The 24,856-nt window shown below is 60.7% G+C and overlaps 1 protein-coding gene across 2 annotated transcripts; it reads left to right on the top strand.

The window, feature by feature from the left end:
- Positions 1 to 355: 355 nt before the first annotated feature.
- Positions 356 to 16,048, top strand: INSRR (insulin receptor related receptor). Of its 2 annotated transcripts, none has more exons than XM_045454606.1 (23): positions 356 to 617; positions 896 to 1,052; positions 4,139 to 4,690; positions 5,919 to 6,222; positions 6,316 to 6,458; positions 6,664 to 6,808; positions 7,474 to 7,688; positions 7,942 to 8,068; positions 9,436 to 9,674; positions 10,072 to 10,239; positions 10,327 to 10,522; positions 10,841 to 10,882; positions 10,953 to 11,173; positions 11,417 to 11,553; positions 11,637 to 11,799; positions 12,011 to 12,116; positions 12,729 to 12,781; positions 12,966 to 13,195; positions 13,688 to 13,798; positions 13,931 to 14,090; positions 14,380 to 14,509; positions 14,627 to 14,761; positions 14,977 to 15,085. In XM_045454606.1, exons 2-23 carry the CDS (start codon positions 968 to 970, stop codon positions 14,981 to 14,983), a joined length of 3,669 nt encoding a protein of 1,222 aa, XP_045310562.1. In that variant the 5' UTR covers positions 356 to 617; positions 896 to 967; the 3' UTR covers positions 14,984 to 15,085. The 2 variants fall into 2 exon arrangements, with proteins under 2 accessions (XP_045310562.1, XP_045310561.1); XM_045454605.1 differs by having other exon boundaries at positions 358 to 617; positions 14,973 to 16,048.
- Positions 16,049 to 24,856: the final 8,808 nt, after the last annotated feature.

Genomic DNA, 24,856 nt, shown 5'->3' with positions numbered 1-24,856 from the left:
GGATCTGGGTCGGAACCGAGGGACTTGGCTGGGACGGATCCTCGCGCGAAAGCGGAGGCGGCGGCCCCCCAGGGGGCGGCGAGGGCCTCGGAGAGGCGAACAGCTTGAACGTTCAGCACACGGTTCGCGTTCCCGCCAGGTTCCAGCAGGCTCGCCCGGCCGGGTCGTGGCCGCCAGAAGTCGCCCAGCAGGTGTCAGGGCGGCAGAACTTACCCCCGCCCCCCACCCCAACGCCAGCCGGCACACGCGGCCCCACGTGAGTGAGTCCGCAGGGGCGATGGGCGAGCTCGTTCCTACCATCCCCCTGTATTTGGCCTTATTTCCCCAACAGACCTGTCCCCCCTCAGTTGTCAGGCTAAATATTTTGGCTTGGCGGGAAGGGCGGAGAGAGCCCGGAGGTCCCAGCAAGCCAATCCGTTGCGCCCCGGGGCGCGGAGGGCGGGAGCTGGGCGCGGCCCCGAAGCGCCCGGTGATACCGCGGCCCCGTGCGGCCCCCCGACGCTCGCTCGGCGCCCAGCCGCCCAGCCGCCCAGCGGGGTTCCGGACTTTTCTCCCGGGCGAGTCCGCGCCGCTCTCGTGAGCGGGCTCCCCGGGCTTCCTCGCCGCGCCGGCTCCGGGTTGGCAGGCCTCGCGGACTGCCTTTTGCTCTGTACCCTGCCTGACTCTCCCTCTCGGAGGCCTCTCTGAGCCTCCTCTGCTGCTTTCTGCGTCTCTGCCCTCATCATTCTGTCTCTGGGTTCAGACCGAGTCTGTCTCCAGCTGCCTGTCACTGTCTTTGTGTCTCTGTGGCTCTCATTCCCTTTTTCCCTCTGAGATTCCGCCCCCCACCCCGCCCCGCGCCCGTGGGCCCCCACCCTCCCCTCCCCTCTGAAGCCTGCATCTCTGTGTCCCTTAGGGCCTGCCAGACCCTGCTCCTCCCCGAGCCAGCTGCAGAAGCCAGGAGTGGGCACGAGGCAGGCCTGGGACGATGGCAGCGCCCAGCCTGTGCCCGGGGGTCGCATGCCTGCTTGCAATCCATCTCTCCTTGGGATTTGGCCTGGACACACTAGAGGGTGAGTCCCCCGGCGCTGCCTCCTGGAGCCCCATCTCCCCCCTCCCACACCCCCCAGCCAGCTGGGAGGCCAAACATCTGTTTACCTAGGGCATGAAGACAGGGGCGGCTCTCAGGACTTCCCACCAGGAAGAGCAGTTAGTTCCCCCACATAACCGTGTTTCCCCTTCAGCCCCCTGCGATGTGAGAAGGACCTTGAAACAGAGAGATGAAGAGATCTCCTCCATCGTGCATTCCCAGAGAACAGCATGAGGAGGAGAGTCTCAGGGGTCGTTTCTCGGGTGCAGGGAGGGATGGATGGCTGAGAACTAGGCACCATGAGGTAATGAACCCATTGTGCAGACAGGAAACTTGAGGTTCAGAGAGTTGAGAGGGAAAGCTGGACTGGGGCCCAGAGCGCTTGTCCCAGGGCCTTGTCCCATGTCCCCCACACTTAGGGCCAATCCACTGGGCCCAGGCCAGACCCTTCCTACGTGTAGAGTTGGGGAGGGGAGGACCGCATAGACCAAGAGGCCCCATGCGGGTGTGGGGAGCCTAGCAGGGGAGGAAAAGACACTGAATGTGCGAGATTCAAAAGCGGGAAGGATTAAGAGCGTGCCCTTCCCCAGTCCCACCGTTCCCTTCCAGACCGAGGCAGCTGGGGGTGGCGGGTCCACTGCTCCGTGCCCCCCCCCGGGGGGCCCCGTGGCGCCCTCAGATGGGAGACTTCCAGGAGGAGGTCAGAGTCTCCCTTTCCTACAGGGACGGAGGGGAGCTGCAAAGGGTTGGGGTCGGGGGTCCCCTGAAGAGTGCTGGTGGGGAAGGCACTGCAGGCGAGGGAGAGCCCCTCCCCCACTGCCGGGCCAGGACAGGGCACACAGATGCCAGCCGTGAGCCCGGTTGTCAGGAGGGGAGCACGTCCCTGGGAGGGGGTGGGGCGTGGTGTTTGGTTGTTTGATCAGGGGACCCAGATGTCCTCTTCCCAGCACAGCTCTGCGCAGGGCCAGGTCCTGAGGGCAGGCAGGCAGGGGTTAATCTGTGAAGGTCGTAGATTTGTTTTTCCAAATGACTCCCATCAGGGGAGCCCTAGAGAGGCCGGGGCATGATGAGAAGTGGCATGTGGGCGCCTTGGAGAGCCTGATTGGCCTTTGCCTGGAGGGGCTAGAAGTGTTTTCTCATTCTCTCCCTCTTTTTGTGCATGTGAATGTACACACACACACACACACATACACACACACACACAGCAGCTGTGCAGAGCCAAGCACAGGGACCATTAATGACAACAGGGAGAAGGTGTGACACAAGCCTCAGGGAGCCAACCTTGCCTGCCCGCTACCAGGAGCTGGGCCTGGGTCTGTGTGGGGGTGCGGGGGTCTGTGTGGGGGTGCGGTGCTGCCGAGAGCCAGGCAGGAAGTGGGGAGCAGGATCCAGAGAGCCTAGCGGGACATGACTGGCGAGCCGAAGAATAGACTGGAATCCTCCAGCCTGGAAGGTATCCTCTGGAGCAAAGGAGAGTGCATGGGCCAGGCATCCAGCCCAGTCAGGGGCCGTCTCAGGTGCCTTGGGGAGAGGAAGGAAAGTGGGTCTGAAGAAGCCAGGCACACCCCGGTCCCCGGGGGAGGAGTGGATCTGGGAACCAGATGTCCGCCAGTTCAAACCATGGCCCCTGAGTGCCCGGTGGACGCAGCCCTGAGCTGAGCACCGCGGACTCGGTGCCGACTAACAAGGGCCACCCTCGGGAGATCCCGTCCTTGGAGGGGTGACAAAAATGTGGACAACAGTTGTGGGGTGAGGCCCCAGGTGTTCCGGTGGGTGCTAGAGCCAGAACTGGCCAGCCCGAAGGGGGAAGTGACTAACTCAGGTCAGAGGATCGGGGACGGACGGGCTCGACCCGAGGTTTGCCTGGGTTTGCCCACACACAAGAGCTGAGTGTGTGGCCAGACCCGGGAACCCTCCTGGGGCTTGGAGACATTAGCGAGGACCCGTTTATCAGCCCCCTGGATATCAGGCCGAGGAATTTTCACTTGAACTTTCGGCAGTGGGGAGCCACGGACGTCCCTTCGAGAGTAAACCAGTGCGGGGACCAGACATCCGGCTCCCTTAGGCCTGGGAGGGAAGCGGGAGGTGTGAGGCTTTGCGTCCCAGTCACAGAATCCATTCATTCATCACATACTTGCTGAGCACCAGTTTTGTGCCAGGCACCAAGGATATAGCAATGAACTACACAAAGATCCCTGCCCTTCCGGAGCTTACTGTAAACAAAATAAGTAACTCAGACATTAGCCAACGTTAAGATGTAAGGAGAAAAGTTAAGTAGGAAGGGGGGTAGGGAGTGTTTAAACGGATGGTCAGAGAAGTCCTCATTGAGGAGGTGACATCTGAGCAGAGACTTAAAGAAGATGAAGGACCGCATACAGGGAACAGCGCTCTAGCCAGAGGGAACAGAAGGTGCAAAGACCTCAGAGCAGAAGCTTGGCTGGCTTCTTTGAAAAACCAGCAAAACAAAGTCAGTGCGGCTGAGGAAGAGAGGCAAAGGGGTGAAGTCAGAGAGGCTGCAGAGGCCTTGCAAGCCCCGTAAGGACTTGAGCTTTTAATCAGATGCGGGCCGCCAGGGGGTTGTGAGCAGCGCAGGAAGGTCACCCCAGTTGTTTTGAGATGATCCCTTTGGCTGTAGACTGAAGAGACCGGGAGGGGACGCGGGCGGAGGTGGGGGGCCATCTGGGAGGCCACCGCTGTCAATCCAGGAGAAGGGCACGGTGCCAGCAGCGGAGGCGGTGACTGAGCATTGGATGTGCTGTCATTTAAAGGTGGAGTCCACAGGCTCGGGGGGCGGGGGCGGGGGGGGGGGTGTGGACGGAAGGACTCTTCACCGTCACCGTCACCGCAGGAATGAAGCAGGTTGGGGAGGGAGGAGCTCACTCTGGCCCACGTTGACCCGTGGGGTTCCCGTCCTTCAAGCCGCCATGAGGCCTGTGAGGCCCAGGGAGGAGGCCGCCCCACCGCCACGGCGGAGCCCTGCTCCCACGCCGTGTCCAGCTCCCAGAGGGTCCCCCGGGGCGGGACGGGGAGCTCAGTCCACTGACGGCTGCGTGCCGCCTGTGCCCGCAGTGTGCCCCAGCCTGGATATCCGCTCGGAGGTGGCAGAACTGCGCCGGCTGGAGAACTGCAGCGTGGTGGAGGGCCACCTGCAGATCCTGCTCATGTTCACGGCCACGGGCGAGGACTTCCGCGGCCTCAGCTTCCCGCGCCTCACGCAGGTCACGGACTACCTGCTCCTCTTCCGTGTCTACGGCCTGGAGAGCCTGCGGGACCTCTTCCCCAACCTGGCGGTGGTCCGCGGGGCCCGCCTCTTCCTGGGCTATGCGCTGGTCGTCTACGAGATGCCGCATCTGCGGGACGTGGGGCTGCCGGCGCTGGGGGCCGTGCTGCGGGGGGCCGTGCGCGTCGAGAAGAACCAGGAGCTCTGCCACCTGTCCACCATTGACTGGGGCCTGCTGCAGCCGGCCCCCGGGGCCAACCACATCGTGGGCAACAAGCTGGGCGAGGAGTGCGCCGACGTGTGTCCCGGCGTGCTGGGCGCCAGCGGCGAGCCCTGCGCCAGGACCACCTTCGGCGGGCACACCGACTACAGATGCTGGACCTCCAGCCACTGCCAGCGAGGTGGGCGCCGGCCCAGAACACGACGGGGCGGCGGGGGGCGGGGGGCACCGGAAGGGTGGGGGCAGGCGGGCCGGTGGCCACAGGACGGCGCGCGTCCTCGCTCGGCCGACCCCCTTCATTCTCACCCGTCCTGTGAGGCAGGCCGTCTTTGTTATTCCCAGTTTGCAGATGAGGAAACTGAGGCTCGGAACAGTTAGGTAACCGAGGTGGCTTACGTGAGCTATTCCATGAGGCTTAGGGCAGTGCCTGGGTCATGGCGGGTGTTCTCTGTCCCGATAAAAGTGGCTGCAGCACGGGCGGGAGGCACGAGGCAGGCTGTCGGGTGGGATCCAGTCTAGCAAGTCAGGTGCACGGAGAGAAAAACGGAAGGAGGGAAGGGAGTGGAGCGAAGCGGGGAAGTGAAATAAGGAGGGATGATGGGGGGAGGAGGCGGAGTTCACGGGGGAGAAAAGGAGGACCGTTCAGAGGCTCGGAGCAGATCTGGGGTCCCCAGCCACAAGGAGGTCAGCTCCCTCAGCCCAAAGCCTCTGCTTCAGGGCAGAAGAGTAACCAGATCCCCGCTGTATCTGCCGGGCCCCAGCTCCCCGGTGCCTCCGTGTTGGCTGTAAACACGGCTGCTTCACATCCTCTGTCGTGTACAGTGTCAACACGCCCTGACTGACCCCTGCACGCCCCGCTCCCACAGACAGCGAGCTGCCCCCACGCACGGTTCACAAGCCTTGGGCCCCCAGCCCCAAACCCACCCGCCGCTGCTTGGAGCCGCCTCCCGCCCAGGGCAGAGAGCTGGGGAGGGGGGAGGAGGTGTGGGCAGGGCACGGGCGAAATGGCCCGTGGCGGCCCCACCTCGCACACACTCCCAGGCCCCCTGGCCCCGGGCCTCGGTGCCCGGGAGAAGCTGGCAGGCTCCCCCTGGCACCAGGCCCAGTGATGATCTGAGCACCAGGCCCAGACAGGGCAGCAGGCGGGGCAGAAACAGCTGTGGTGGACGAGCTCACGGCTCTGCCCTGAGTTCCGACGTCCCTGGCCAGGCGCCGTGGGAGGTGGGGAGCCACACAGAGGGACCGTGGTCCTTGTCCTCAGAACCCACCTGAGGAAAAGAGAGCCAGCAACCCTGTGCCATCTGAATGGGAGGAATTTGGGTGCGGACGAAGAGTGTTATCCCAGGGGGAGGGGTGGCACCAGAACCAAGGGGGCAGGGGCCAGGCCCGACACGGCCCTCTGTCCGCAGTGTGTCCCTGTCCCCATGGGCTGGCCTGCACCGCTGGGGGTGAGTGCTGCCACGTCGAATGCCTGGGGGGCTGCAGCCGGCCGGAAGACCCGCGTGCCTGCGTCGCTTGTCGTCACCTCTATTTCCAGGGTGCCTGCCACCGGGCCTGCCCCCCAGGCACCTACCAGCACGAGTCCTGGCGCTGCGTCACGGCGGAGCGCTGTGCCCGCCTGCGCTCTGTGCCCGGCCGCGCCTCCACCTTCGGCATCCACCAGGGCCGCTGCCTGGCCCAGTGCCCTCCAGGCTTCACGCGCAATGGCAGCAGGTGAGTGTAGGGGGTGGGGGGGCACTCTCGGATCGGTGAGGAGGTCCACGCTGCTCCAGGGCTCATTCCGCACCCTCCACTTGCCCCTGCCAGCATATTCTGCCGCAAGTGTGAGGGGCTGTGCCCCAAAGAGTGCAAGGTGGGCACCAAGACCATCGACTCCATCCAGGCCGCACAGGATCTGGTGGGCTGCACCCACGTGGAGGGGAGCCTCATCGTCAATCTTCGCCAGGGCTGTTAGTACCTTCCCCAGGCCACACCTCTCCTCCCGGCCGTGCCCGCTCACAGGGACCCGGCTAAGGCACCACTGTCCACCACCCCGGGTCCCGGTCCTGAGGGGCCCCCTCCTCGCGCCCCCATCCAGCAACGCGCCCTGCTCCCCCACCCCATGCAGACCTGTCACCTCCCGCCCTGCTCTGGCCCTGTCTTCCCTGTTTCCAGACAACCTAGAGCTGGAGCTGCAGCACAGCCTAGGGCTGATAGAGACCATCACCGGCTTCCTCAAAATCAAGCACTCCTTCGCCCTCGTGTCCCTGGGCTTTTTCAAGAACCTCAAACTAATCCGGGGAGACGCCATGGTGGATGGGTAAGGGGGCAGAAACAGCCTCTGACCTGATCCCTCTGTCACACCTCCTTGTCCCTAACCCTCCCAAAGCAGCGGCAAAGAGCATGGGCTCCGGAACCAGCTCTGCCTCGTACTATCTGTGTGACACCGGGTAGGTTACTTAACTTCCCTGGGCCTCAATTTTTCTTCTCTGTAAAATGGGGTTAATAGAACACTATTTCTTAGGGCTGTTGTGAATACGACTTACATTGTTATGTATGAAGCACAACAGTGCCTAAAACACAGTACGTACTATGTAAATGACAGTGACACCAAACTCTACGTAGGTTGGTAATATTGTTATCCGATGCTCTCAGCTGCCCAGCAAGACTGCCTCGGTTTGAACCCATCCCTACTACCGACCAGTCAAGGCCTACCTGTAAGGTGGCCAGGATTTGTCAACGTACAGACAATGTTTGAAATTACCGTCCCACCAAGCGGTTTTTCATGTCTCCCTGGAACAGCCACGGACCCCCCAGGGATACCCACACTGCAGCTGGAGAGGCAGAGCCCCAGGCTGAGTGCCCCTTCTCCCCTGTGCCCCCCCCCGGCAGGGACAGCCCCTCCAGGAGGAACCCATAAGGCACCCCCCCTCCCCCCCTTGCCCCCACCTCTCGTGCAGAGCAAGGTTCCCTGGCCTCCCCCAGGAACTACACTCTGTACGTGCTGGACAACCAGAACCTACAGCAGCTGGGGTCCTGGGTGGCTGCGGGGCTCGCCATTCCCGTGGGCAAGATTTACTTCGCCTTCAACCCGCGCCTCTGCTTGGAGCACATCTACCGATTGGAGGAGGTGACCGGCACGCGGGGACGCCAAAACAAGGCCGAGATCAACCCCCGCACCAACGGAGACCGCGCTGCCTGTGAGGCCCGACACCCCAACCCCGGGGAGACACGACCCGCGCAAAGCCCAGGCGCGCGCGCGCTGAAACACACCAGACACGCACCCGGGAGGCAGGGGGCGCTTGACCGGGACCCTTAGTTACGTCCGCTTCGGAGGCCGCGTGGCTGGGGGGGGGCGGGTGCCGCGGGGTCAGGGTGGGGGCTCGGAATTAGGTGGCTCAGGCAGAGACGAACGCGGCTGAGAGCAGGTGTTGGCCCCCCCGCCCCGCCCAGGCCAGACTCGCACCCTGCGCTTCGTGTCCAACGTGACGCAGGCGGACAGCATCCTGCTGCGCTGGGAGCGCTACGAGCCGCTGGAGGCTCGGGACCTGCTCAGCTTCATCGTGTACTACAAGGAGTCGTGAGTGCCGGGGGCGGGGCCAGGGCGAGGGGCGGGGCCCGCGCTGGAGTGGGCGGGGCCAGAGCCACCGCGGGGCGGGGCGGGGCCAGGCCCGGACGCGGCCGATTCCTTCGCGAAAGGGGTCAGGTGAGGGCAGAGCGCTTTCGGGGGGGCGGGGGGGGGGGCGGCTGTAGAGAACCCAGGGCCAAGACCCCCACGTCGCACTCGCTTGCAGTGCCCACGTCTGGCTCTCCCCTCACTTTATTCATCCCTCCGTGCCTAAGCTTCGCCTCACCAGTGAACTGGAGAGACCAGGACAGGAGCCCCGCTGAGAAGGCTTGGATAATTAAACTTCAATTCACTATGCTAATGTTCTGTACTGACCACATGCTCCTGCCCCAGCAGCGGTTTGGGGAGTACCCACTAATTTGGCCAGTTTTATGCGTAGCTTTGCCAGCATTTCATTAAAGCCAGAGGAAGGGAGGGAGCAGGGACAGCCAAGGACAGGCTGCTCTTTTCCTCGGAGAGAGTGTACTGACCAGCGCAGGAGGGCCAGTGGTTGGACCACAGGAAGGATTTCTCCAAAAGCATGGCTAGGAATCAAAACTAAAATTCTTAGAAGAGAGGGGTGGGTCTGGGAGGGCAGTCTGGGAGGGCAGCAGTGAGGAGAACTCCCTGTCTATGGGAGGGAGACAGAGGATGGGAACCACCTCGCTTGGAAGTCGTTCTTGGGAACTAAAATCGAGAGGCCTTAACCTTCCCACTAGCACAGGACCTGGCTGGGGGGACGGGGGTGGGGAGTCAATGGTGGGTGGCCTGTCTCAGTGGTAGGTGAAGGTCTCTAGCACGGGGAGCTGAAGACTGGTAAATACAGATTCCTGGGCCCTACCCTCCCCCCCCCCCACACGCACACACACAAGTTCTGATTCACTTAGTCCTGGGTAGGGCCCATGAATCTGCATTTCTAACAGGCTCCCAGATAATGCTGAATCTTCTGGTCCATAGACCACACTTTGGGGAGCACTAACATGGGCTGCAATGTACCTGGCACCTCCTGCCTGGCTTGTGCAGTTCACAATCTACACAACTGTACCCAGCTGCCTCTGGGCTCAAAAGATAGAGAATCTTAGAAGTCCTTCACGAAGCTCCCCTACCATCACTGCCTTGCAGCATGGCTGTGGCCGTGCTCACTCAGAGACAGGCTGTGACTCCTGGCCCAATTCCAGCTCTGAGCAGACCCACTCAGTGAGTGCCCCCAAAGAGCAGGGTGCCTTCACGCCTACTGGAAGAATGATAACGACAGTCTTCAGGTGGTTCAGAGAGGAGGGGGTGCTAAAAACTGGGGTGGGGCTGAGCCACCCCTCAGTTCCGGGGGTCGGGATGTTCAGCCCCTTCCAGAACGCCACGGAGCACATAGGTCCAGATGCCTGTGGGACCCAGAGCTGGAACCTACTGGATGTGGAGCTGCCCTTAAGCCGCACCCAGGAGCCAGGGGTGACTCTAGCCCCCCTCAAGCCCTGGACCCAGTACGCAGTGTTTGTGCGGGCCATCACACTGACCACTGCTGAGGACAGCCCCCACCAAGGAGCCCAGAGCCCCATCGTCTACCTCCGAACCCTGCCTGCGGGTAGGCTGGACTTCCAAGGGGGTGGGAGCTAGGTGCCTGAGTCGGAAGGAGAATGAGGGAACCCAGGCACCAGACATAGAGAAGCTGGGTCACTGAACACTTGGCCCTTAGAGACTGGGAAGCCAGATGTTCGAGTCCTAGAAAGAATAGGGGGCATCCGTCTGGGTCCTAGGGAGGCTGTGGGTGGGAGAGAGCGCAGGAGGAGCGTTTGAGCCAGTTCAAAGGCCTTCGAGGGACGGGGGGGCCCAGGATTCTGAGTGCCAGGAAGGGGAGTTTGCGGGTCACTGATTCCTTGGGAGAAAGAGAGGGGTTTGGACCCCAGAGAGGGGCCCCTTACCAGACAGTATTTGAAAGGGGGATCCGCGGCCCCTCAGCCGTACCCTACTTACGTCCCCAGCGCCCACGGTGCCCCAGGATGTCATCTCCACGTCCAATTCCTCGTCCCACCTGTTGGTGCGCTGGAAGCCACCGACTCAGCGCAACGGGAACATCACCTACTACCTGGTGCTGTGGCAGCGTCTGGCGGAGGACGGCGACCTCTACCTGAACGACTACTGCCACCGCGGTGCGCAGGGCAGCGGCGCGGGCCGGAGGGTTTGGGACGCGGGCCGGGGCGCCGTGCGTCTAACTGCCTTTCCCTGCGTCTCGCCAGGCTTGCGGCTGCCCACCAGCAACAGCGACCCGCGATTCGACCGCGAGGACGCGGAACTCCAAGCGGAGACGGAGCCCGGCTGCTGCCCTTGCCAGCACCCACCTCCGGGGCAGGTCCTGCCGCCGCTGGAGGCGCAAGAGGCCTCGTTCCAGAAGAAGTTCGAAAACTTTCTGCACAACGCCATCACAATCCCCAAGTGCGGCGAGACGCGCCACCCCCCCCTCCACACACCCCGTGGGCCTGAAGGGCCGGGCCGCGGAGGGGCGGGTGTGGCTGGAGGGGTGTGGGCGGGGCCGCGGGGGGGCGGGTGTGGCTGGAGGAGTGTGGGCGGGGCCGTGGGGGGGGGGTCTGGCTGGAAGTGTGGGGGCGGGGCCACGGAGGGGGCGGGTCTGGCTGGAGGGGGTGTGGGCGGGGCCTCGGGGGCGGGTCTGGCTGGAGGGGGAGGGGCCTGGGTGGGGCCGCTCTGCGGGCGGGGCTGACCCCGGGCCGACCCCGCCCTCCCTGGTCTCCCCAGATCCCCCTGGAAGGTGACGTCCATCAATAAGAGCCCTCACAGGTGAGCGGGGCGGGACTGAGGGGCGGGGGTCCCGGGCCGCCGCCGTGGTTCTGACTCGCGCACTCCCCAGAGACTCAGGGAGGCACCGCCGGGCAGCCGGGGCCCTCCGGCTTGGGGGGAACAGCTCGGATTTCGAGATCCAGGAGGACAAAGTGCCCCGGGAGCGAGCAGTGCTGAGTGGCCTTCGCCACTTCACGGAATATCGGATCGACATCCACGCCTGCAACCACGCGGCGCACACCGTGGGCTGCAGCGCCGCCACCTTCGTCTTTGCGCGCACCATGCCCCACAGTAGGTGACCCCCGACACCTCTACCCACCCCCCACACCGACCCCAAGGACTCTACCCAATTAGTGCGCCAACTAGTTCGACCTCCCGGTAACCAGGGCCCCTGCCTGCTCACCCTTCCTAGTCCCCAAGTCCGCATATCCTAGAGCTTCCTGAAACCTCCCAGGGTGGCCCCCTTGAGTTTGAACGTGAAGGTGAAAGGAAAGAAGTACTTGGGGCGGGACTGCCTGCTGCCCTCTCCCACAGGAGAAGCCGATGGCATCCCAGGGAAGGTGGCCTGGGAGGCAGCCGGCAAAAGCAGTGTCCTCCTGCGCTGGCTTGAACCCCCGGACCCCAACGGACTCATCCTCAAGTACGAAATCAAGTACCGCCGCTTGGGAGAGGTAGGTGCCCCAGGGGACCCCCCACCCGGCCCCAGTTTTTGCCTCCATCCTCTTCCCAGACAGCCGTTCTGTGTTGTCCTCAGGAGGCCACAGTGCTGTGTGTGTCCCGCCTGCGGTATGCCAAGTCTGGGGGGGTCCACCTGGCCCTTCTGCCCCCTGGAAACTACTCTGCCAGAGTTCGGGCAACCTCACTGGCTGGCAACGGATCCTGGACAGAGAGTATCGCTTTCTACATCCCTGGCCCAGGTTGGCATAGCCTCTGCCCCAGACTGTACTCCCAGCAGCCCCGCCTGGGTCCCCCGCCCCCCGCCCCTGCCACATCTCCGGTTGTGGAAGTCACAGCCACTCCACCGCGTTCCTCCCCCTGCTCCTGTTGCCCATCGTGAAAGGAGAAGCGTCCCCTGTGCTCTGACTTCTCCATCTTTGACCCTGCCATCTGCTGCCCTCTGACCACCAGAGGAGGAAGACTCCGGGGGGCTGCACGTCCTCCTCACTGTCACCCCCGTGGGGCTCATGCTGCTTGTCATTCTCGCTGCCCTCGGTTTCTTCTACGGCAGGAAGAGGTGATGATGACCAGTCCTACCGTTTCCCATCCCCCTTCTCTCCCTGAGCCCTCATCACAAAGTCAGTGTGCAGTCAGAGCATAGTGGATGAGACAGTAGAGGACTCCCTAGGGCCCTAACTCATCCCCCGAGGGCAGCATGGAGGAGACACACATTTCAGGGGGGTGACCGCTGGCCTCAGCTTACTGGTGAATTTCCCAGCCTTACCAGTGAGAGTCCCACCTCCTGGGACTCCCCGGTCTGGGCACACGGGGACTGTTGGCCACCACGTTCTCAGCCTGCAGGGGAAGAGACAGGAGACCTGACCATGTGCCCTGGAACAGTTGCCAGATGCCCCTGGGGCTGAACACAAGAGGGCAATGGAGGCAGGATTTTGCTTGGCTGGATTCTAAGGGTCACAGGGTCACCAGAGTAGGCAGGATCCGCTCTACTCCCTATTCCCAACCTGTCACAGCCCAGATGCCGGGACTTGGAAAGTGCGTAGGGATCCCCAAGGTCACCCTTGATCAGGGATGGGGGTGTGGTCAGTAACTTCCCTCCTCTTTGTCCTCTGACGTCGCTCCTTCCTTCCTGGGGACACTTCCAGCCTGACCCCCTCACCTCCCTTTGCAGAAACAGCACCCTGTATGCCTCCGTGAATCCGGAGTACTTCAGCGCCTCTGATAGTAGGTCTGGGAGTGGGTGGACAGGTGTGTGGGAAAGGGAGACAGGAGGGGAGGACAGCCACACTTCCAGGAGACCTTCGTAGAGAAAGCAGCCTTGGGACCCGAGCCCTTTCAGAGAGGAGAGGGGTGGGCGGGGTGTGGCAGGGAGCAGTGTTCTTGCCTCGTGACCCCCACCTCCCCTCAGTGTACATCCCTGATGAATGGGAGGTGCCTCGGGAGCAGATCTCCATAATCCGGGAACTGGGCCAGGGCTCCTTTGGGATGGTATACGAGGGACTGGCACAAGGACTTGAGGCTGGAGAGGAGTCCACACCCGTGGCCCTGAAGACGGTGAACGAGCTAGCCAGCCCACGAGAACGCATTGAGTTCCTCAAGGAAGCCTCTGTCATGAAGGCATTCAAGTGTCACCACGTGGTAAGGGAGGATCAGGGACAATGCCAGGGTAGGGTCATAATTAGGCTGAAAGTCATATGGTAAGACGGATAGGGAGGGTCAAGGATGAGGTCAGGGCACCATTAAGGTCAGGGTTGGGACTGTGGCGAAGATCCTAATTGAGGTAAAGGTCATGGTTAGGGCTGGACTCAAAACCGGATCACGGTAAGACCATGACAGAATCATGGCTGGGGCTGGGCTCAGTCATGGTTGGGGGTCAATACTCAGTGTCATTAGGATCATGATTGGGACCAAGGTCAGAGTTGGGTGAATCGTGAAGATTGGAGTGATAGTTATGATCAAGTTCGTGGGTTACAGTCAAGGTCATTGTTAGATCAGGATTAGGGCTGTGGTCATGGTTGGGTTTAGGGTCAGGGTTGGTGTCTGGGTCAGGTTGTGGTCACAGCAGGTCAGTACTTTGGCCAGGTGGGTCAAGGAGAGGGGACCTGCAACCAGGCTCTTTGTCCGTCCCAGGTACGTCTCCTGGGCGTGGTGTCTCAGGGCCAGCCAACTCTGGTCATCATGGAGTTAATGACCCGTGGGGACCTCAAGAGCCATCTTCGATCTTTGCGGCCTGAGGCAGAGGTGGGGACCAGAAAGACCCTGGGCCAAGGGGCTGGAGAGTTAGAATTGACTTGGGCACAGTTGTGGGGGAATCCTTGGGCAGGAGTCCAACCTCCGGGTTCCTTCTTCACCAGCCCCCTGTCTTGGCTCTAGAACAACCCTGGGCTCCCGCGGCCAGCACTGGGAGACATGATCCAGATGGCTGGTGAGATTGCAGATGGCATGGCCTACCTTGCCGCCAACAAGTTCGTGCACCGAGACCTGGCGGCCCGAAACTGCATGGTGTCCCAGGACTTCACCGTCAAGATCGGGGGTACGCAGGGGGCAGCGGGTAGGGGCAGCCCGAGGAGTAGAGTGACCCTCCCTGAGCTAGACTAGGAGATCCAGACCTGGCCCCCAGCTCTGCCCCTAACAGCCACTCCCCCCACCCTGGATCTCAGGCTTCTCGTCCAAGGCCAGGGGGTGGTTGGTATGGGATGATCTCTGAGGTCCTTTGAGCCGCCGCATTCCAGGATTCTTGGGGGCTGTGCAGGGGGAGAGGGCCGGGGCCGGGGCTGGTGTGGCCTTCCGCGGCCCCACACCTGTCCACCCTCACCTTGCAGACTTCGGGATGACCCGAGACGTGTATGAGACAGACTATTACCGCAAGGGTGGGAAGGGGCTGCTGCCCGTGCGCTGGATGGCCCCCGAGTCCCTCAAAGACGGAATCTTCACCACCCACTCGGACGTCTGGTGGGGCCTGGCTGGAGCAGAGGGCTCAGGGGGTGTGCAGGTGGGGCTGGGGAGGGGCCCGGGTGCGCTGCGCGGCGTGCAAGGTGCTGGGCTCAGGCCCTCGTGCGTGCCCTCCAGGTCCTTCGGTGTGGTGCTCTGGGAGATCGTGACTCTGGCTGAACAGCCCTACCAGGGTCTGTCCAACGAGCAGGTGCTCAAGTTTGTCATGGATGGCGGGGTGCTGGAGGAGCTGGAAAGCTGTCCCCTTCGGCTGTGAGTGCCCCCTGCCCGCCGTCTGCCCTGCCCCGCCCCCACGACGGTGGCCCCGCCTCCTCTGACGCTGTATGTCCACCGGTGCCCCGCTCTGAGCCTTCCCATTCTGAGTCCCCACTACGACCCCATTTCCGCCCCCGTGGCCCTCCCGATGTAGTCCCCCACGCCCCCCTTGCACCAGCTGGCCCTCTCACACTGCCCCCCTCCCCAGGCAGGAGCTGATGAGCCGCTGCTGGCAGCAGAACCCACGCCTGCGGCCCACCTTCACCCACATCCTGGACAGCATTCGGGGGGAGCTGCGGCCCTCCTTCCGCCTCTTTTCCTTCTACTACAGCCCAGAGTGCCGGGGCGCCCGGGTGTCCCCACTGCCCGTGGCCGAGCCCGACTCCCTACCGACCCCAGAAGGGGCTCCCTCAGACTGCAGCCCCCAAAATGGGGGCCCGGGGCACTGAGGCCACCCTATTCTCCGGGTGACGGGCCTCCCACGGGCAGAGAGGAAGGGTCCTGACCTTTGAGGCCCTGAGGTGTGAAGACATGCTCAGAAGGGTCATGGGGGCGGCCCAGGCTGGTCCAGGGAGCAGGAGAGGGAGGATTGGGTGGGGGCAGCGGGGGCAGAGCAGACTCCCCGTAGGAGTCTGAGTTTCTCCACCAGAAGCTCAGCAAGGTCACGGCAGGAAGAGTGGACAAGAAGTCCAGCCTGGGGAGAGGGGCCCACCCACCCAGAAGGTGGGGTCCGGAGACCCCCAGCCTCAGCTTTGGGTGTCCTGTGGACCTCTGGGACCATCAACACACTCAAAACCAGAGGAGCACCCGCACGAGGCCGGGAACCCTGTCTGTCCACGTGTGGAGGTGGGGGATGGGATGTCCGTACGAATGCCCTTCTCAGCCCCACGTTCCCCCTCCTCCCCTCGTCCCCACGCACCAGGGGGCGTGGGGAGAACCCAGAGACCTGGGTGAGCAGGTTCCTAGCCTACAGCCTGCCCTCACTTCCTCCCCTCCTTCGCCACACCCAGGACCCCCCAAGTTTGGTGCTCCTCCGCCCTCCTCCCCAGAGGCATCCCTTGGTGCAGATTCACCCCTTCTCCCAGCCCCTTCCCCTCAACCTCCCCCCTGCCCTAGGATGATTAAGGCTTTGATCCTTCAAGCCTTGCTTCCTCCCTGCCCTCACTCCTGCCCCCCAACCCCCGGCCTCTCAGGGGAAGACTGAAGGAGGCACAATAAATGCTGAGGTCTGTTTGTGCCCTGGTCCCTGGAGAGCCCATTATCTCTCCATCTATGTGGTCTTAACACTGGCTGAACTTCCTCCTTCCCTTCTTGGGGACTTGACACGGTGACCCTGAGGCCGCGATACAGGATAAATACTGGGCTGTCAAACACCACCTCCACGAGGACCTAACAGCCCGGGTTGTCATGGCCGTGTCCGCTGCTCGGGCAGCCAGAGGTGGCTGAGCCTGGCAAGGAAGCTTTGTCTCTGGGCTCCCAGCCTCACCAACCGTCCCCCACACCTCATCTTTAGGTCGTCCCTCGCTGCTTCCACCGGGCAGACGTCTCCCGGGCATCGGAGGACAGATGCAGGGGTGGGGGAAGGGCCCTGATGACCGGTCCGTGCTGGACCCCCCCCCTTCCCCCCGCCCCCCAGCCAGGGCAGGGACCGCGAGCAGAGTCTGTGTGTCTGGCTCCCTTAGATTACCCACAAGCAGAGATGCCCTGCAGGCGTGTTGAAGGAGCACAGGGGAGTCCATTTCCAGGCTCTTATGCCAGGAAGAGCTGCAGATAAACGACTTAAAGCCTTGGTGAAGACGATGGAGGCTCCCGCACCCTGGGCTCGGGGCCATGGCTCCCGCGCTGCCACGCGCTGCCACGGACCCAGAGTCTGGGGACGTTTGCGCTTCTGAGCTTGCTTGGCGCCCTCGTGCCCTGCAAACCACAGCTCCTTAAGGCCTGAGTGGAGTGGGCACGAGTCTGTGTGAGACCATCTCCGTCATAGCAGTTACAGCTCACTTACACTCCGCTGGCAGGGGCAGTGTGGGCAGCCGGGACCACCTGTCCCGCTGGACCCCTGCCCTGCCCCTGCCTGTCAACGGTAGCTGATGCAACAGTGACCCCTAATGGTTGCTGGTGGAACCACAGTTTACGGAGAATGGAAGCCCCGGAGGTTGTTCTCTGGGTTCCTGGTCTCTGACCAGCCTCCCGCTGACTAGAAGGGGGGGGGGGGGGTGGGCACGCCACACAGGGGCCCCAGGGGAGACCCACACACCTACACAGGGCACACAGCCACACTGGCGCTTGCACGGGCCTGGACGGCTGCAGTGGGGTCAAGCTTTCCCCCACCGCCCGCACCCCTAACCTGCACAGTGCTGGATGTCACCTGTCCCGGAAGTGCTGGCCATCTGGACGTGGAGGGGCATAAGGAAGGGCTAGAAAGCTGAAGCAAAGAGGGCTTCAGGAAAACCCTGCCTGTGCTCGACTTCCAAAGATGAGCAGGTGCTGGCTCTTGGTGAGCCCCTGGGAGCACGGTCAGAGGGAGGCTCTTGGCAGGCCCCCGGGAGCACGGTCAGGAGTTTGCGATCAAGTCCTCAGCTACCCCTGATGCCTGACAGAAGTAGGGGTCTCAAAGGGGCTGCAAGGCTAAGAGTTCTAGTGTCCTTGCTGTGGAAAGGAGGCCTGAGGGGCCGTGGGAGAGCGGTTCTGAGTGCGGCCCAGATATTGGATCACCCTGACTCAGGAGTATTTGCCCTTCTCCAAAGCCAGGAGGTATACAGCCCGTGCCCCGAATCTTGCCCCACGGTAGATACTGCAGCCCCAGCTGAGATGTCCCCTCATTCGGTTCCTGGGAAGGCAGGACACCTGAACACTTTGGCTTCTTGGACGGAGCAGGCCAGGAGTCATTCTCTCTGCCTTCGTTGCTCCCACCACAGCCTGGGAGAGAGGGGAGGAGGGCGCTGGTAAGAAGCAAGTGTGGGGATGGGCAGAAGGGAGGCCGTCCAGGGACAAGGAGGCTGGCTGAAATCCTAGGACGGAAAAAGGGGCTCGTTCAGGGGCCTCTCGCCCCACCAACACCCCAGCAGCTGCAGCTCTGAACCACCTGGGCCTTCTCGGTGCCGGGATGGGAAAGCATGGATGCTGGGGAGACGGTAGGAGCAGAGACACAGACAGACAGGGAGACAGGAGCTCAGAACCCCTCTCCACACACCATGGACGCTGAGAGGCCACCCCAAGGCCTCTCCCCTACCCTACCCTTTGCTCTCTGTGGGTCTAGCCCTCCCCCCCCCCCACCCTACACTTGCAAGCAACAACGGGGGACTTTCTGCTTGGTCACTGCCAGACATGCTCGTGCAGAACTAGAGAGGGGGGAAGTGGGCAGGGGTGCAGGGAGAGGGGGCGGATGAAGGATACATAGAAGACTAGGCGGCCGTGGGGGAGAAATCCCAAGACCATGAAGAAAGACTCTCAAGAAGCTGAGACAGGGCATCTTCCTCCCTGGGGGTGGGCAGAGGCAGGAGAGCGTGTGCATAAAAGATGATGCATCTCAGGCGAGAAGACGGGGAGCTGGGGAGGGGTGCGGCCAGCCTCACCCCCGACGCAGGAAGGGGGAAGGCGAGGCTGGGGGGGAGTGTGGGAGCACGGTGGCCTCTCTTGGAAGCAGCCTCACCTAAGGGAGAGCCCCCCATGAAGGAAGGCCAAGGGCTGAAACAAAATAATGAACACCGAGCACTCTGCGAGCTGGGGAGCACCACACAAATGACCACCGTTACCTAATCGTGATAGCATTTTTTTTTTAAGTTTATTCATTTCGAGAGAGGCGGAGAGAGCAAGCGGGAGAGGGGCAGAGAGAGAGGGACAGAGAGAGAACGAGAGAACCCCAAGCAGGCTCCACGCCGTCAGCACAGAGCCGGACACGGGGCTGGAACCCACGAAACGCGAGACCATGACCTGAGCCGAAACCAAGAGTCGGACGCTTAACCAACTGACCCCCCAGGCGCCCCTAAGTGTGATACCATTTGAAGGACACGTGGCAGTGCCTGTGGTGAGGATGGGTGGCGCCTTGGAAAGGTGGCCACGGTGAGCTGCAGAGCAAAACAAGCAAGTCACAAATTTTGCATTTACGTGTCCCAACTCAGAAAAATATCGCCAGTGTAATCGAGGCCTGGGAGACGCGATTGTGAACCACACACCTTTTTGCTTATCTATATCTTCTCCGCCGGTCTGTTCAAGAGCATGCCTCATTCATAGGGTGGAAAACAAGCAGTTGCTTTGAAAAGGAGGCTTCCTGCCCAGGTGGCCGAGGTCCGGGGCTGGGGACGGGTGAGGTCAGACCTGTGGGGCCCCGGCTCACCCTCTCCCTACTTGCTTGGATATCGCGAGAACTGACCCATACGCATCCTCCAAGAACATTGTTTCCTCCGTGTTCTGGGCAGGACCAAAGTCAGTTTCCATGAATTTAGGATTGGTAGCCTACTTCCGGAGCCCCAAGATGTCTTCTGCCTGGAAAGACTTAAAACAGGAGGGAGATGGGGGAAAGCGGACACTTCTTGGAGATTCCGGACAACTCTGAGCTCAGTCCAGGGGAGGCCAACAGCCCCCCGCGAGCAGTGTCTTTGGGACCACAAAAAGTGAGGGCACCTTCCCCTCCCACCCCGACAGGACCACCCTCCGTCTGGTTTCCCAGCCCCTTCACTGGACAGACCCTCCACACCCACTGACCAACCACATCTTCCCTTCCCCTCGGGTCCCACGCCCTGCCCAACCTGTCCCCCCAGACTCAGTGCGGGCCACCTCACCCCTTGAGGTCACCCCACACTCCTCCCCACTGGGACGCCCCCCTCCTCCCCTTTCCAGCCTGGAAACACCCGCTGCGGTGGCCCCTCCCCCAAGCTGACCTTCTCCACTTTCTCAGGATAGCATCTTAATACCAGTAACTCCTCAGGCTGGCGAAGAACTTTCCATTGCCAAAGAAAGAGAGACAGACAGAGGTTTTTGTTTGTTTGTTTTTTAAATCTGCTTCAGAGGGGATGGTGTCAATGATCTGAGAGGCCAGCTGGCCCGCCTGGGATGGCACAGCAGCTCCTGGAGGCCCAGCCTGCCAAGGGCTGAGAGCAGTCACCCTCCCTCCGTCCTCCAGTCCCCGTCTTTATCCCTGAATCGCCTCTTCCCTGGCGTGGAAGCCTCCACTTCTGGCTGCAGCCTGCCCTCCAGCCTCCTGATCCGCCCAAACCCGGTACAAACCCCACCTTCCCATCAGCCTCGACTCTTCCGGTCCTGCCAGCATGTCCCCCCCTGCCCCCATCGCCCGGCCCGCACTGCCCCGGGACTTGCCTCCGCGGGTGACCCCTCCCCAGCCCCCAGCCGTGTTCTGTGGCTCCTGTTCATGCCCTTCTGGCCTCTGCACCGAGCACAGTGTGCCCTGTACCTGCTGTCACACGACCCCGGTGCTGGGCGTCAGGAGCCAGTCCCTCGGGAACACACACACACACACACACACACACACACACACACCACGCTGTGGATTTCCACAGGCATCCCTGAAGGCAGGCAGAGGACCCTCCTGCTGTGGGAGGGGACACGCCTAACGACACTGATAAGGCAGGAAGCAGCTCCCCCTCCGGGCTGTGAGAATGAGCGGGCGAGGCTGGGGTTGTCGGGGCCTGGACGCTCAGAGGTGGGATCCAGCTCTCGGGGGAGGCGGTGCTGGGCAGCCTCAAAAAGAAGCAAAGAGGAAGGAGCGGGTCCTCCCCTGTCCCCGGCAGCAGACCTCACCGTGGTCCTGGCACAGGCCCGCCAGCAAGGAGCCCGGGAGTGCAGTTTGCAGTCGAAGCCCTGACCGCACAGGGCGGAGAGAACAAGGGAGGGGTGGAGCTGGGAGACAGGCGAGTGGCCAGCGCCCTTGGCGGCTGTTACTCCCTCCGACGACCATTCCTCAAGTGCACTGAGCACGTCCTACACGCCTCACTCCGCACGCACTCTAACACACAGAACGTTCTGGGGGGCTTCATACCGTGGCTGACGTCTTGCAGATAAGGAAACTGAGGCCTGAGGAAGTGAAGGAACTTGCCCAAAGACCCACAGCCAACAGCTGGGGGATTCAAAGTCCGAGCCATTCTCGTGTTTCCCGATGTGTCCCGCTGCCCTCGGGGAAGACGGCCAGGAATTCCTCACGGGCAGGAATGGCGGCAGGTGCCAAACCACCCTAGCACCTAGCAGATGCCGGACAGCCGTTGACGGGCCGCCTGCGGTGGGTGAAGGAGCGCGAAGATGAGCAAAGCTAGGCCTGCCCCGAGGGTCGAGGATCGTGCCGGATGGGGCGAGCGCACGCAGTGGCCCAGGACAGCTGTCACGGGGCGATGTGAGCGCTGGAAGCGGACCTCCCACTCCCCCCATGGCTCCCCAGTGCCAAGACGGAGCTCCCCGGCTGGCGGCTCTCCCACTCCCTTCATGCTCATTCACGCTCACTCGTGCCCCTCCCCAGGGGACCCTACAGCTCGAAGCCCCTCATCATCACCCATTCGCTCCCCCACCCTCCTCCACCCATCCCTGCTCATCTATCCCGAGGATCACCTGCTCACCCCTACACCCGCTCTCTCAACTACCATCCCCTCCCTGAAGCCTGAAGCCTCGCTTGGCCTCATGCAACCTGGCACCAGGCAGAATGGCCCATGCCTCCCCACCCCACCCCACCCCCACGCCCCCCATGCCTGGCTTCCTGGTTAGTTCCCGTGTCCTGAATCACCCGGGTTTGTTTACCTGTGTGTCTCCCCCACCCTCGTGTCTCCCCCGACCCGCCTTCCTTATCTCCGTAGCCCCTGAAACTCACACACACCAGCACAGAATAAGTTTTCAGTAGACACTCGGTGATTTACTTACAAAGCAGCTAAGGAAGGGCAGGGGTGCCTGGGTGGCTCAGCCAGTTAAGCGTCCGACTCTTTTTTTCATTTTCTTCATGTTTATGTATTTTTGAGAGAGAGAGCCAAAGTGCAAGCAGAGAAGAAGCAGAGAGAGAAGGAGACACAGAATCCGAAGCAGGCTCCAGGCTCCGAGCTGTCAGCACAGAGCCGACGCAGGGCTCGAACCCATGCACTGCGAGGTCATGACCTGAGCCGAAGTCGGAGGCTCAACCAACTGAGCCACCCAGGTGCCCCTCATGACTTCTTGTCTTGTTGAGATGTATTGTGTAACCTTATATTAGCAGCAGGTGTACAATGTAATGATTTGATATCTGTATCTATTGCAAAGTGGTCTCCACAATAACATCCATCACCACACATAGTTACAAATTTCTTTTTCTAGCGAGGAGACCTGTTTTTTAATGTTTTATTTATTTTTGAGAGAGAAAGAGAGACAGGGTGAGCAGGGGAGGGGCAGGGAGAGAGGGAGACACAGAATCCGAAGCAGCCTCCAGGCTCTGAGCCGTCAGCACAGAGCCCGACGCGGGGCTCGAACTCACGGACTGTGAGATCATGACCTGAGCCAAAGTCAGAGGCTTAAAGGAGGCACCTGGTGGTGAGAACTCTTAAGATCTACTTTTGTAGCAATTTTCTAATATACGATACAGTGTTATTAACCACAGTCACCATGCTGTACATGACAACTGGGAGTTTGTACCTTTTGACCCCCTTGGTCGTTTTGCCCAACCCCCACCTCTGCCAGGCACCAACCTGTTCTGTCTGTAGGTTTGAGGTTTGTTTTGTTCTGTTTAGATCCCACACAAAGCGAGATCATAGAGTGTTTGTCTTTCTCTGGTTTATTTCACTTAGCCTAATGCCCTCCAGGTCCACCCATGTTGTTACAAATGGTAAGATTTCCTTCTTTTTATGGCTGCATAATATTCCACTGTGTATGCACGCCACACGCATCCGCGGACATTTAGGTTGCTTCCGGGCCTTGACTATTGTAAGTGATGCTGCAGTGAACGTCGCGGTACAGGTGTCTTTTCAGGTTAGTGTGTTCTTTCCTTGGGATAAATGCCAGAAGCGGGACTGCTGGATCATATGGTAGTCCTAGTTTTAATCTTCTGAGAACCTTCCATAGTGGCTGCACCAACTCACACCCCTGCCAGCAGCGCACGAGGGCTCCTGGTTCTCCACTCCTTGCCAACACTTATCATTTCTCGTCTATAGGATTAGCAGCCATTCTGACGGGTGTGAGGTGACGTCTCTCTGTTGGTTTTGATTTGCATTTCCCTGATGGTTAGTGACATCGAGCACCTTTCTGTGTGTCTTCTTTGGGAAAATGTTTATCCAGATCCTCTGCTCATGTTTTAGTCAGACTGTTTGGGTTTTATGCGTTCTTTATATATTTTAGATACTAATCCCTTAGCAGACATAGGATTTGCAAATGTTTTCTCCCATTCCGTAGGTTACCTTTTCATTGTGTTGGTGGTTTCCGGCTGTACAGAAGCTTTCTAGTTTGATGCAGTCCCATTTCTTTATTTTTCCTGTTGTTGCCTCTGTTTTTGGTGTGAAATCCATAAAATCATCACCAAGACTGACGTCAAGGAGCTTACGACCTCTGTTTTCTTCATGCCCTTAATCTCAGGTCTTTATTCCATTGTGAGTTAATTTTTGTTTCTGGTGTAAGGTCAGCGTTCAGTTTTATTCTTTTGCATGTGGCTGTCCGGTTTTCCCAGCACCATTTATCGAAGAGACTGCCCTTGCCCCATTGGTATATTCTTGGCTCCTTTGTCATAAATGAATTGACCATATGTGCCTGGGTTTATTTCTGGGCTCTATATTCTGTTCCATGGACCTATGTGTCTGTGTCACCGACGCCATACTGTTTTGATTACTATAGCTTTGTACTATATTTTGCAACCAGGAATCGTGATGCACACGGCTTTGCTCTTTCTCAGGATTGCTTGGGCTATTCTGTGTCTTTGGTGATTGCACACAGATTTTATAATGGTTTGTTCTATTTCTGTGAAAAGTGCCATTGGAACTTTGATAGGGACTGCAGCGAATCTATAGATCGCTTCGGGTAGTACGAGCATTCACCTGTGACTTCTCATCATGGCCCGACCCAGATGCCTCCCAAACCGGACTCCCCCCTCTTAGCCTCCACTCCCGTCACCCCATCAGAGTACAGCTCTGTCCCCTGAGGTCCTGGGGGAAGCACACAGCACATGCTCTGAATCACCAAGTCCCTTCTGAGGTCCTACCTACCTTAGGACGCAAGATCCTTGAGAGGAGACGACAGGTGCTAACATTTGGTGTATGGACTAAATCGGGTCCCATCAATATTCATATGTTGAAGCCCTAACCCCCTGTTACTGTATTGAGAAAAAGAGCCTTTAAAGAAGGAATCCGGGTTAAATGGGGTCATAAGAGTGGGGTCCTGATTTGATAGCACTGACGTCCTTATCAGAAGAGGAAGAGACAGCCGAGATATTCCCCCAGCCCCACCCCTGCACGAGCACAGAGGAAAAGCCAAGTGAGGACGCAGCCAGAAAGCAGACATCTGCAAGCCAGGAAGAGGGTTTTCATCAGAAATCAACCCTGCTGGCACCTTGACCTTGGAACTCCAGACTCCAGAATTGTGAGAAAATATATTTCTGTCGTGATGCCCGCAGACTGGGGGTTTCACTGTGGCAGCCCAGACTAATACATCTGGGGCCTCAGAGAAAGGGATCTGGGGCTGGGGGGCGGGGGCGCCACCACACAAACCGTCTAACACACATGTTCTTGAGCCCTTCCTGATATCTGCCCGGTGGTCCCCAGACCCCCACCTGCGCAAGCCCGGCCAGGGGGGGAGACCTAAAGTCTGAACTTGTGCCCCAGCCGTGGCGTGGCAGTGGCCAGAAGTGCCCATCACAGTGCCAGGAGCTGCAGGAAAGAAGGGAGGGAATACTTGAGCGGCCCCTACGTATCAGACAGACCGACTGCTGGCTCAGTGCCCATTTACTGATGAAATCCCACGGCCACCCTTCCAGAGAGGTCTTCTTGCCCCATTTTCCAGATGAGGCACCTAAAGCCTGGAGGGATCAAGCAACTTGCCCAGGCTGACCCAGGCACGAGGGGGGTGGGCGATGAGACGCAGGTAAAGGGGAGAGACGGTCACAGCCTCAGAGGCGCTAAGGCTTTTCCGACACGGTCTACCCGACCG

The sequence above is a fragment of the Leopardus geoffroyi genome, chromosome C3, assembly GCF_018350155.1.
Source record: "Leopardus geoffroyi isolate Oge1 chromosome C3, O.geoffroyi_Oge1_pat1.0, whole genome shotgun sequence".
NCBI lineage: Eukaryota > Metazoa > Chordata > Mammalia > Carnivora > Felidae > Leopardus > Leopardus geoffroyi.
This window is presented reverse-complemented; position numbering and strand designations above follow the sequence as displayed.

Bases quoted from the DNA above. Each gene is read 5' to 3' on its own strand.
- INSRR (XM_045454605.1), top strand. From the start codon at position 968: ATGGCAGCGCCCAGCCTGTGCCCGGGGGTCGCATGCCTGCTTGCAATC. The intron at 6,809-7,473 runs GTAAGGGGGCAG...GGCCTCCCCCAG, and splicing joins GGAGACGCCATGGTGGATGG to GAACTACACTCTGTACGTGC. The intron at 10,883-10,952 runs GTGAGCGGGGCG...CGCACTCCCCAG, and splicing joins ATCAATAAGAGCCCTCACAG to AGACTCAGGGAGGCACCGCC.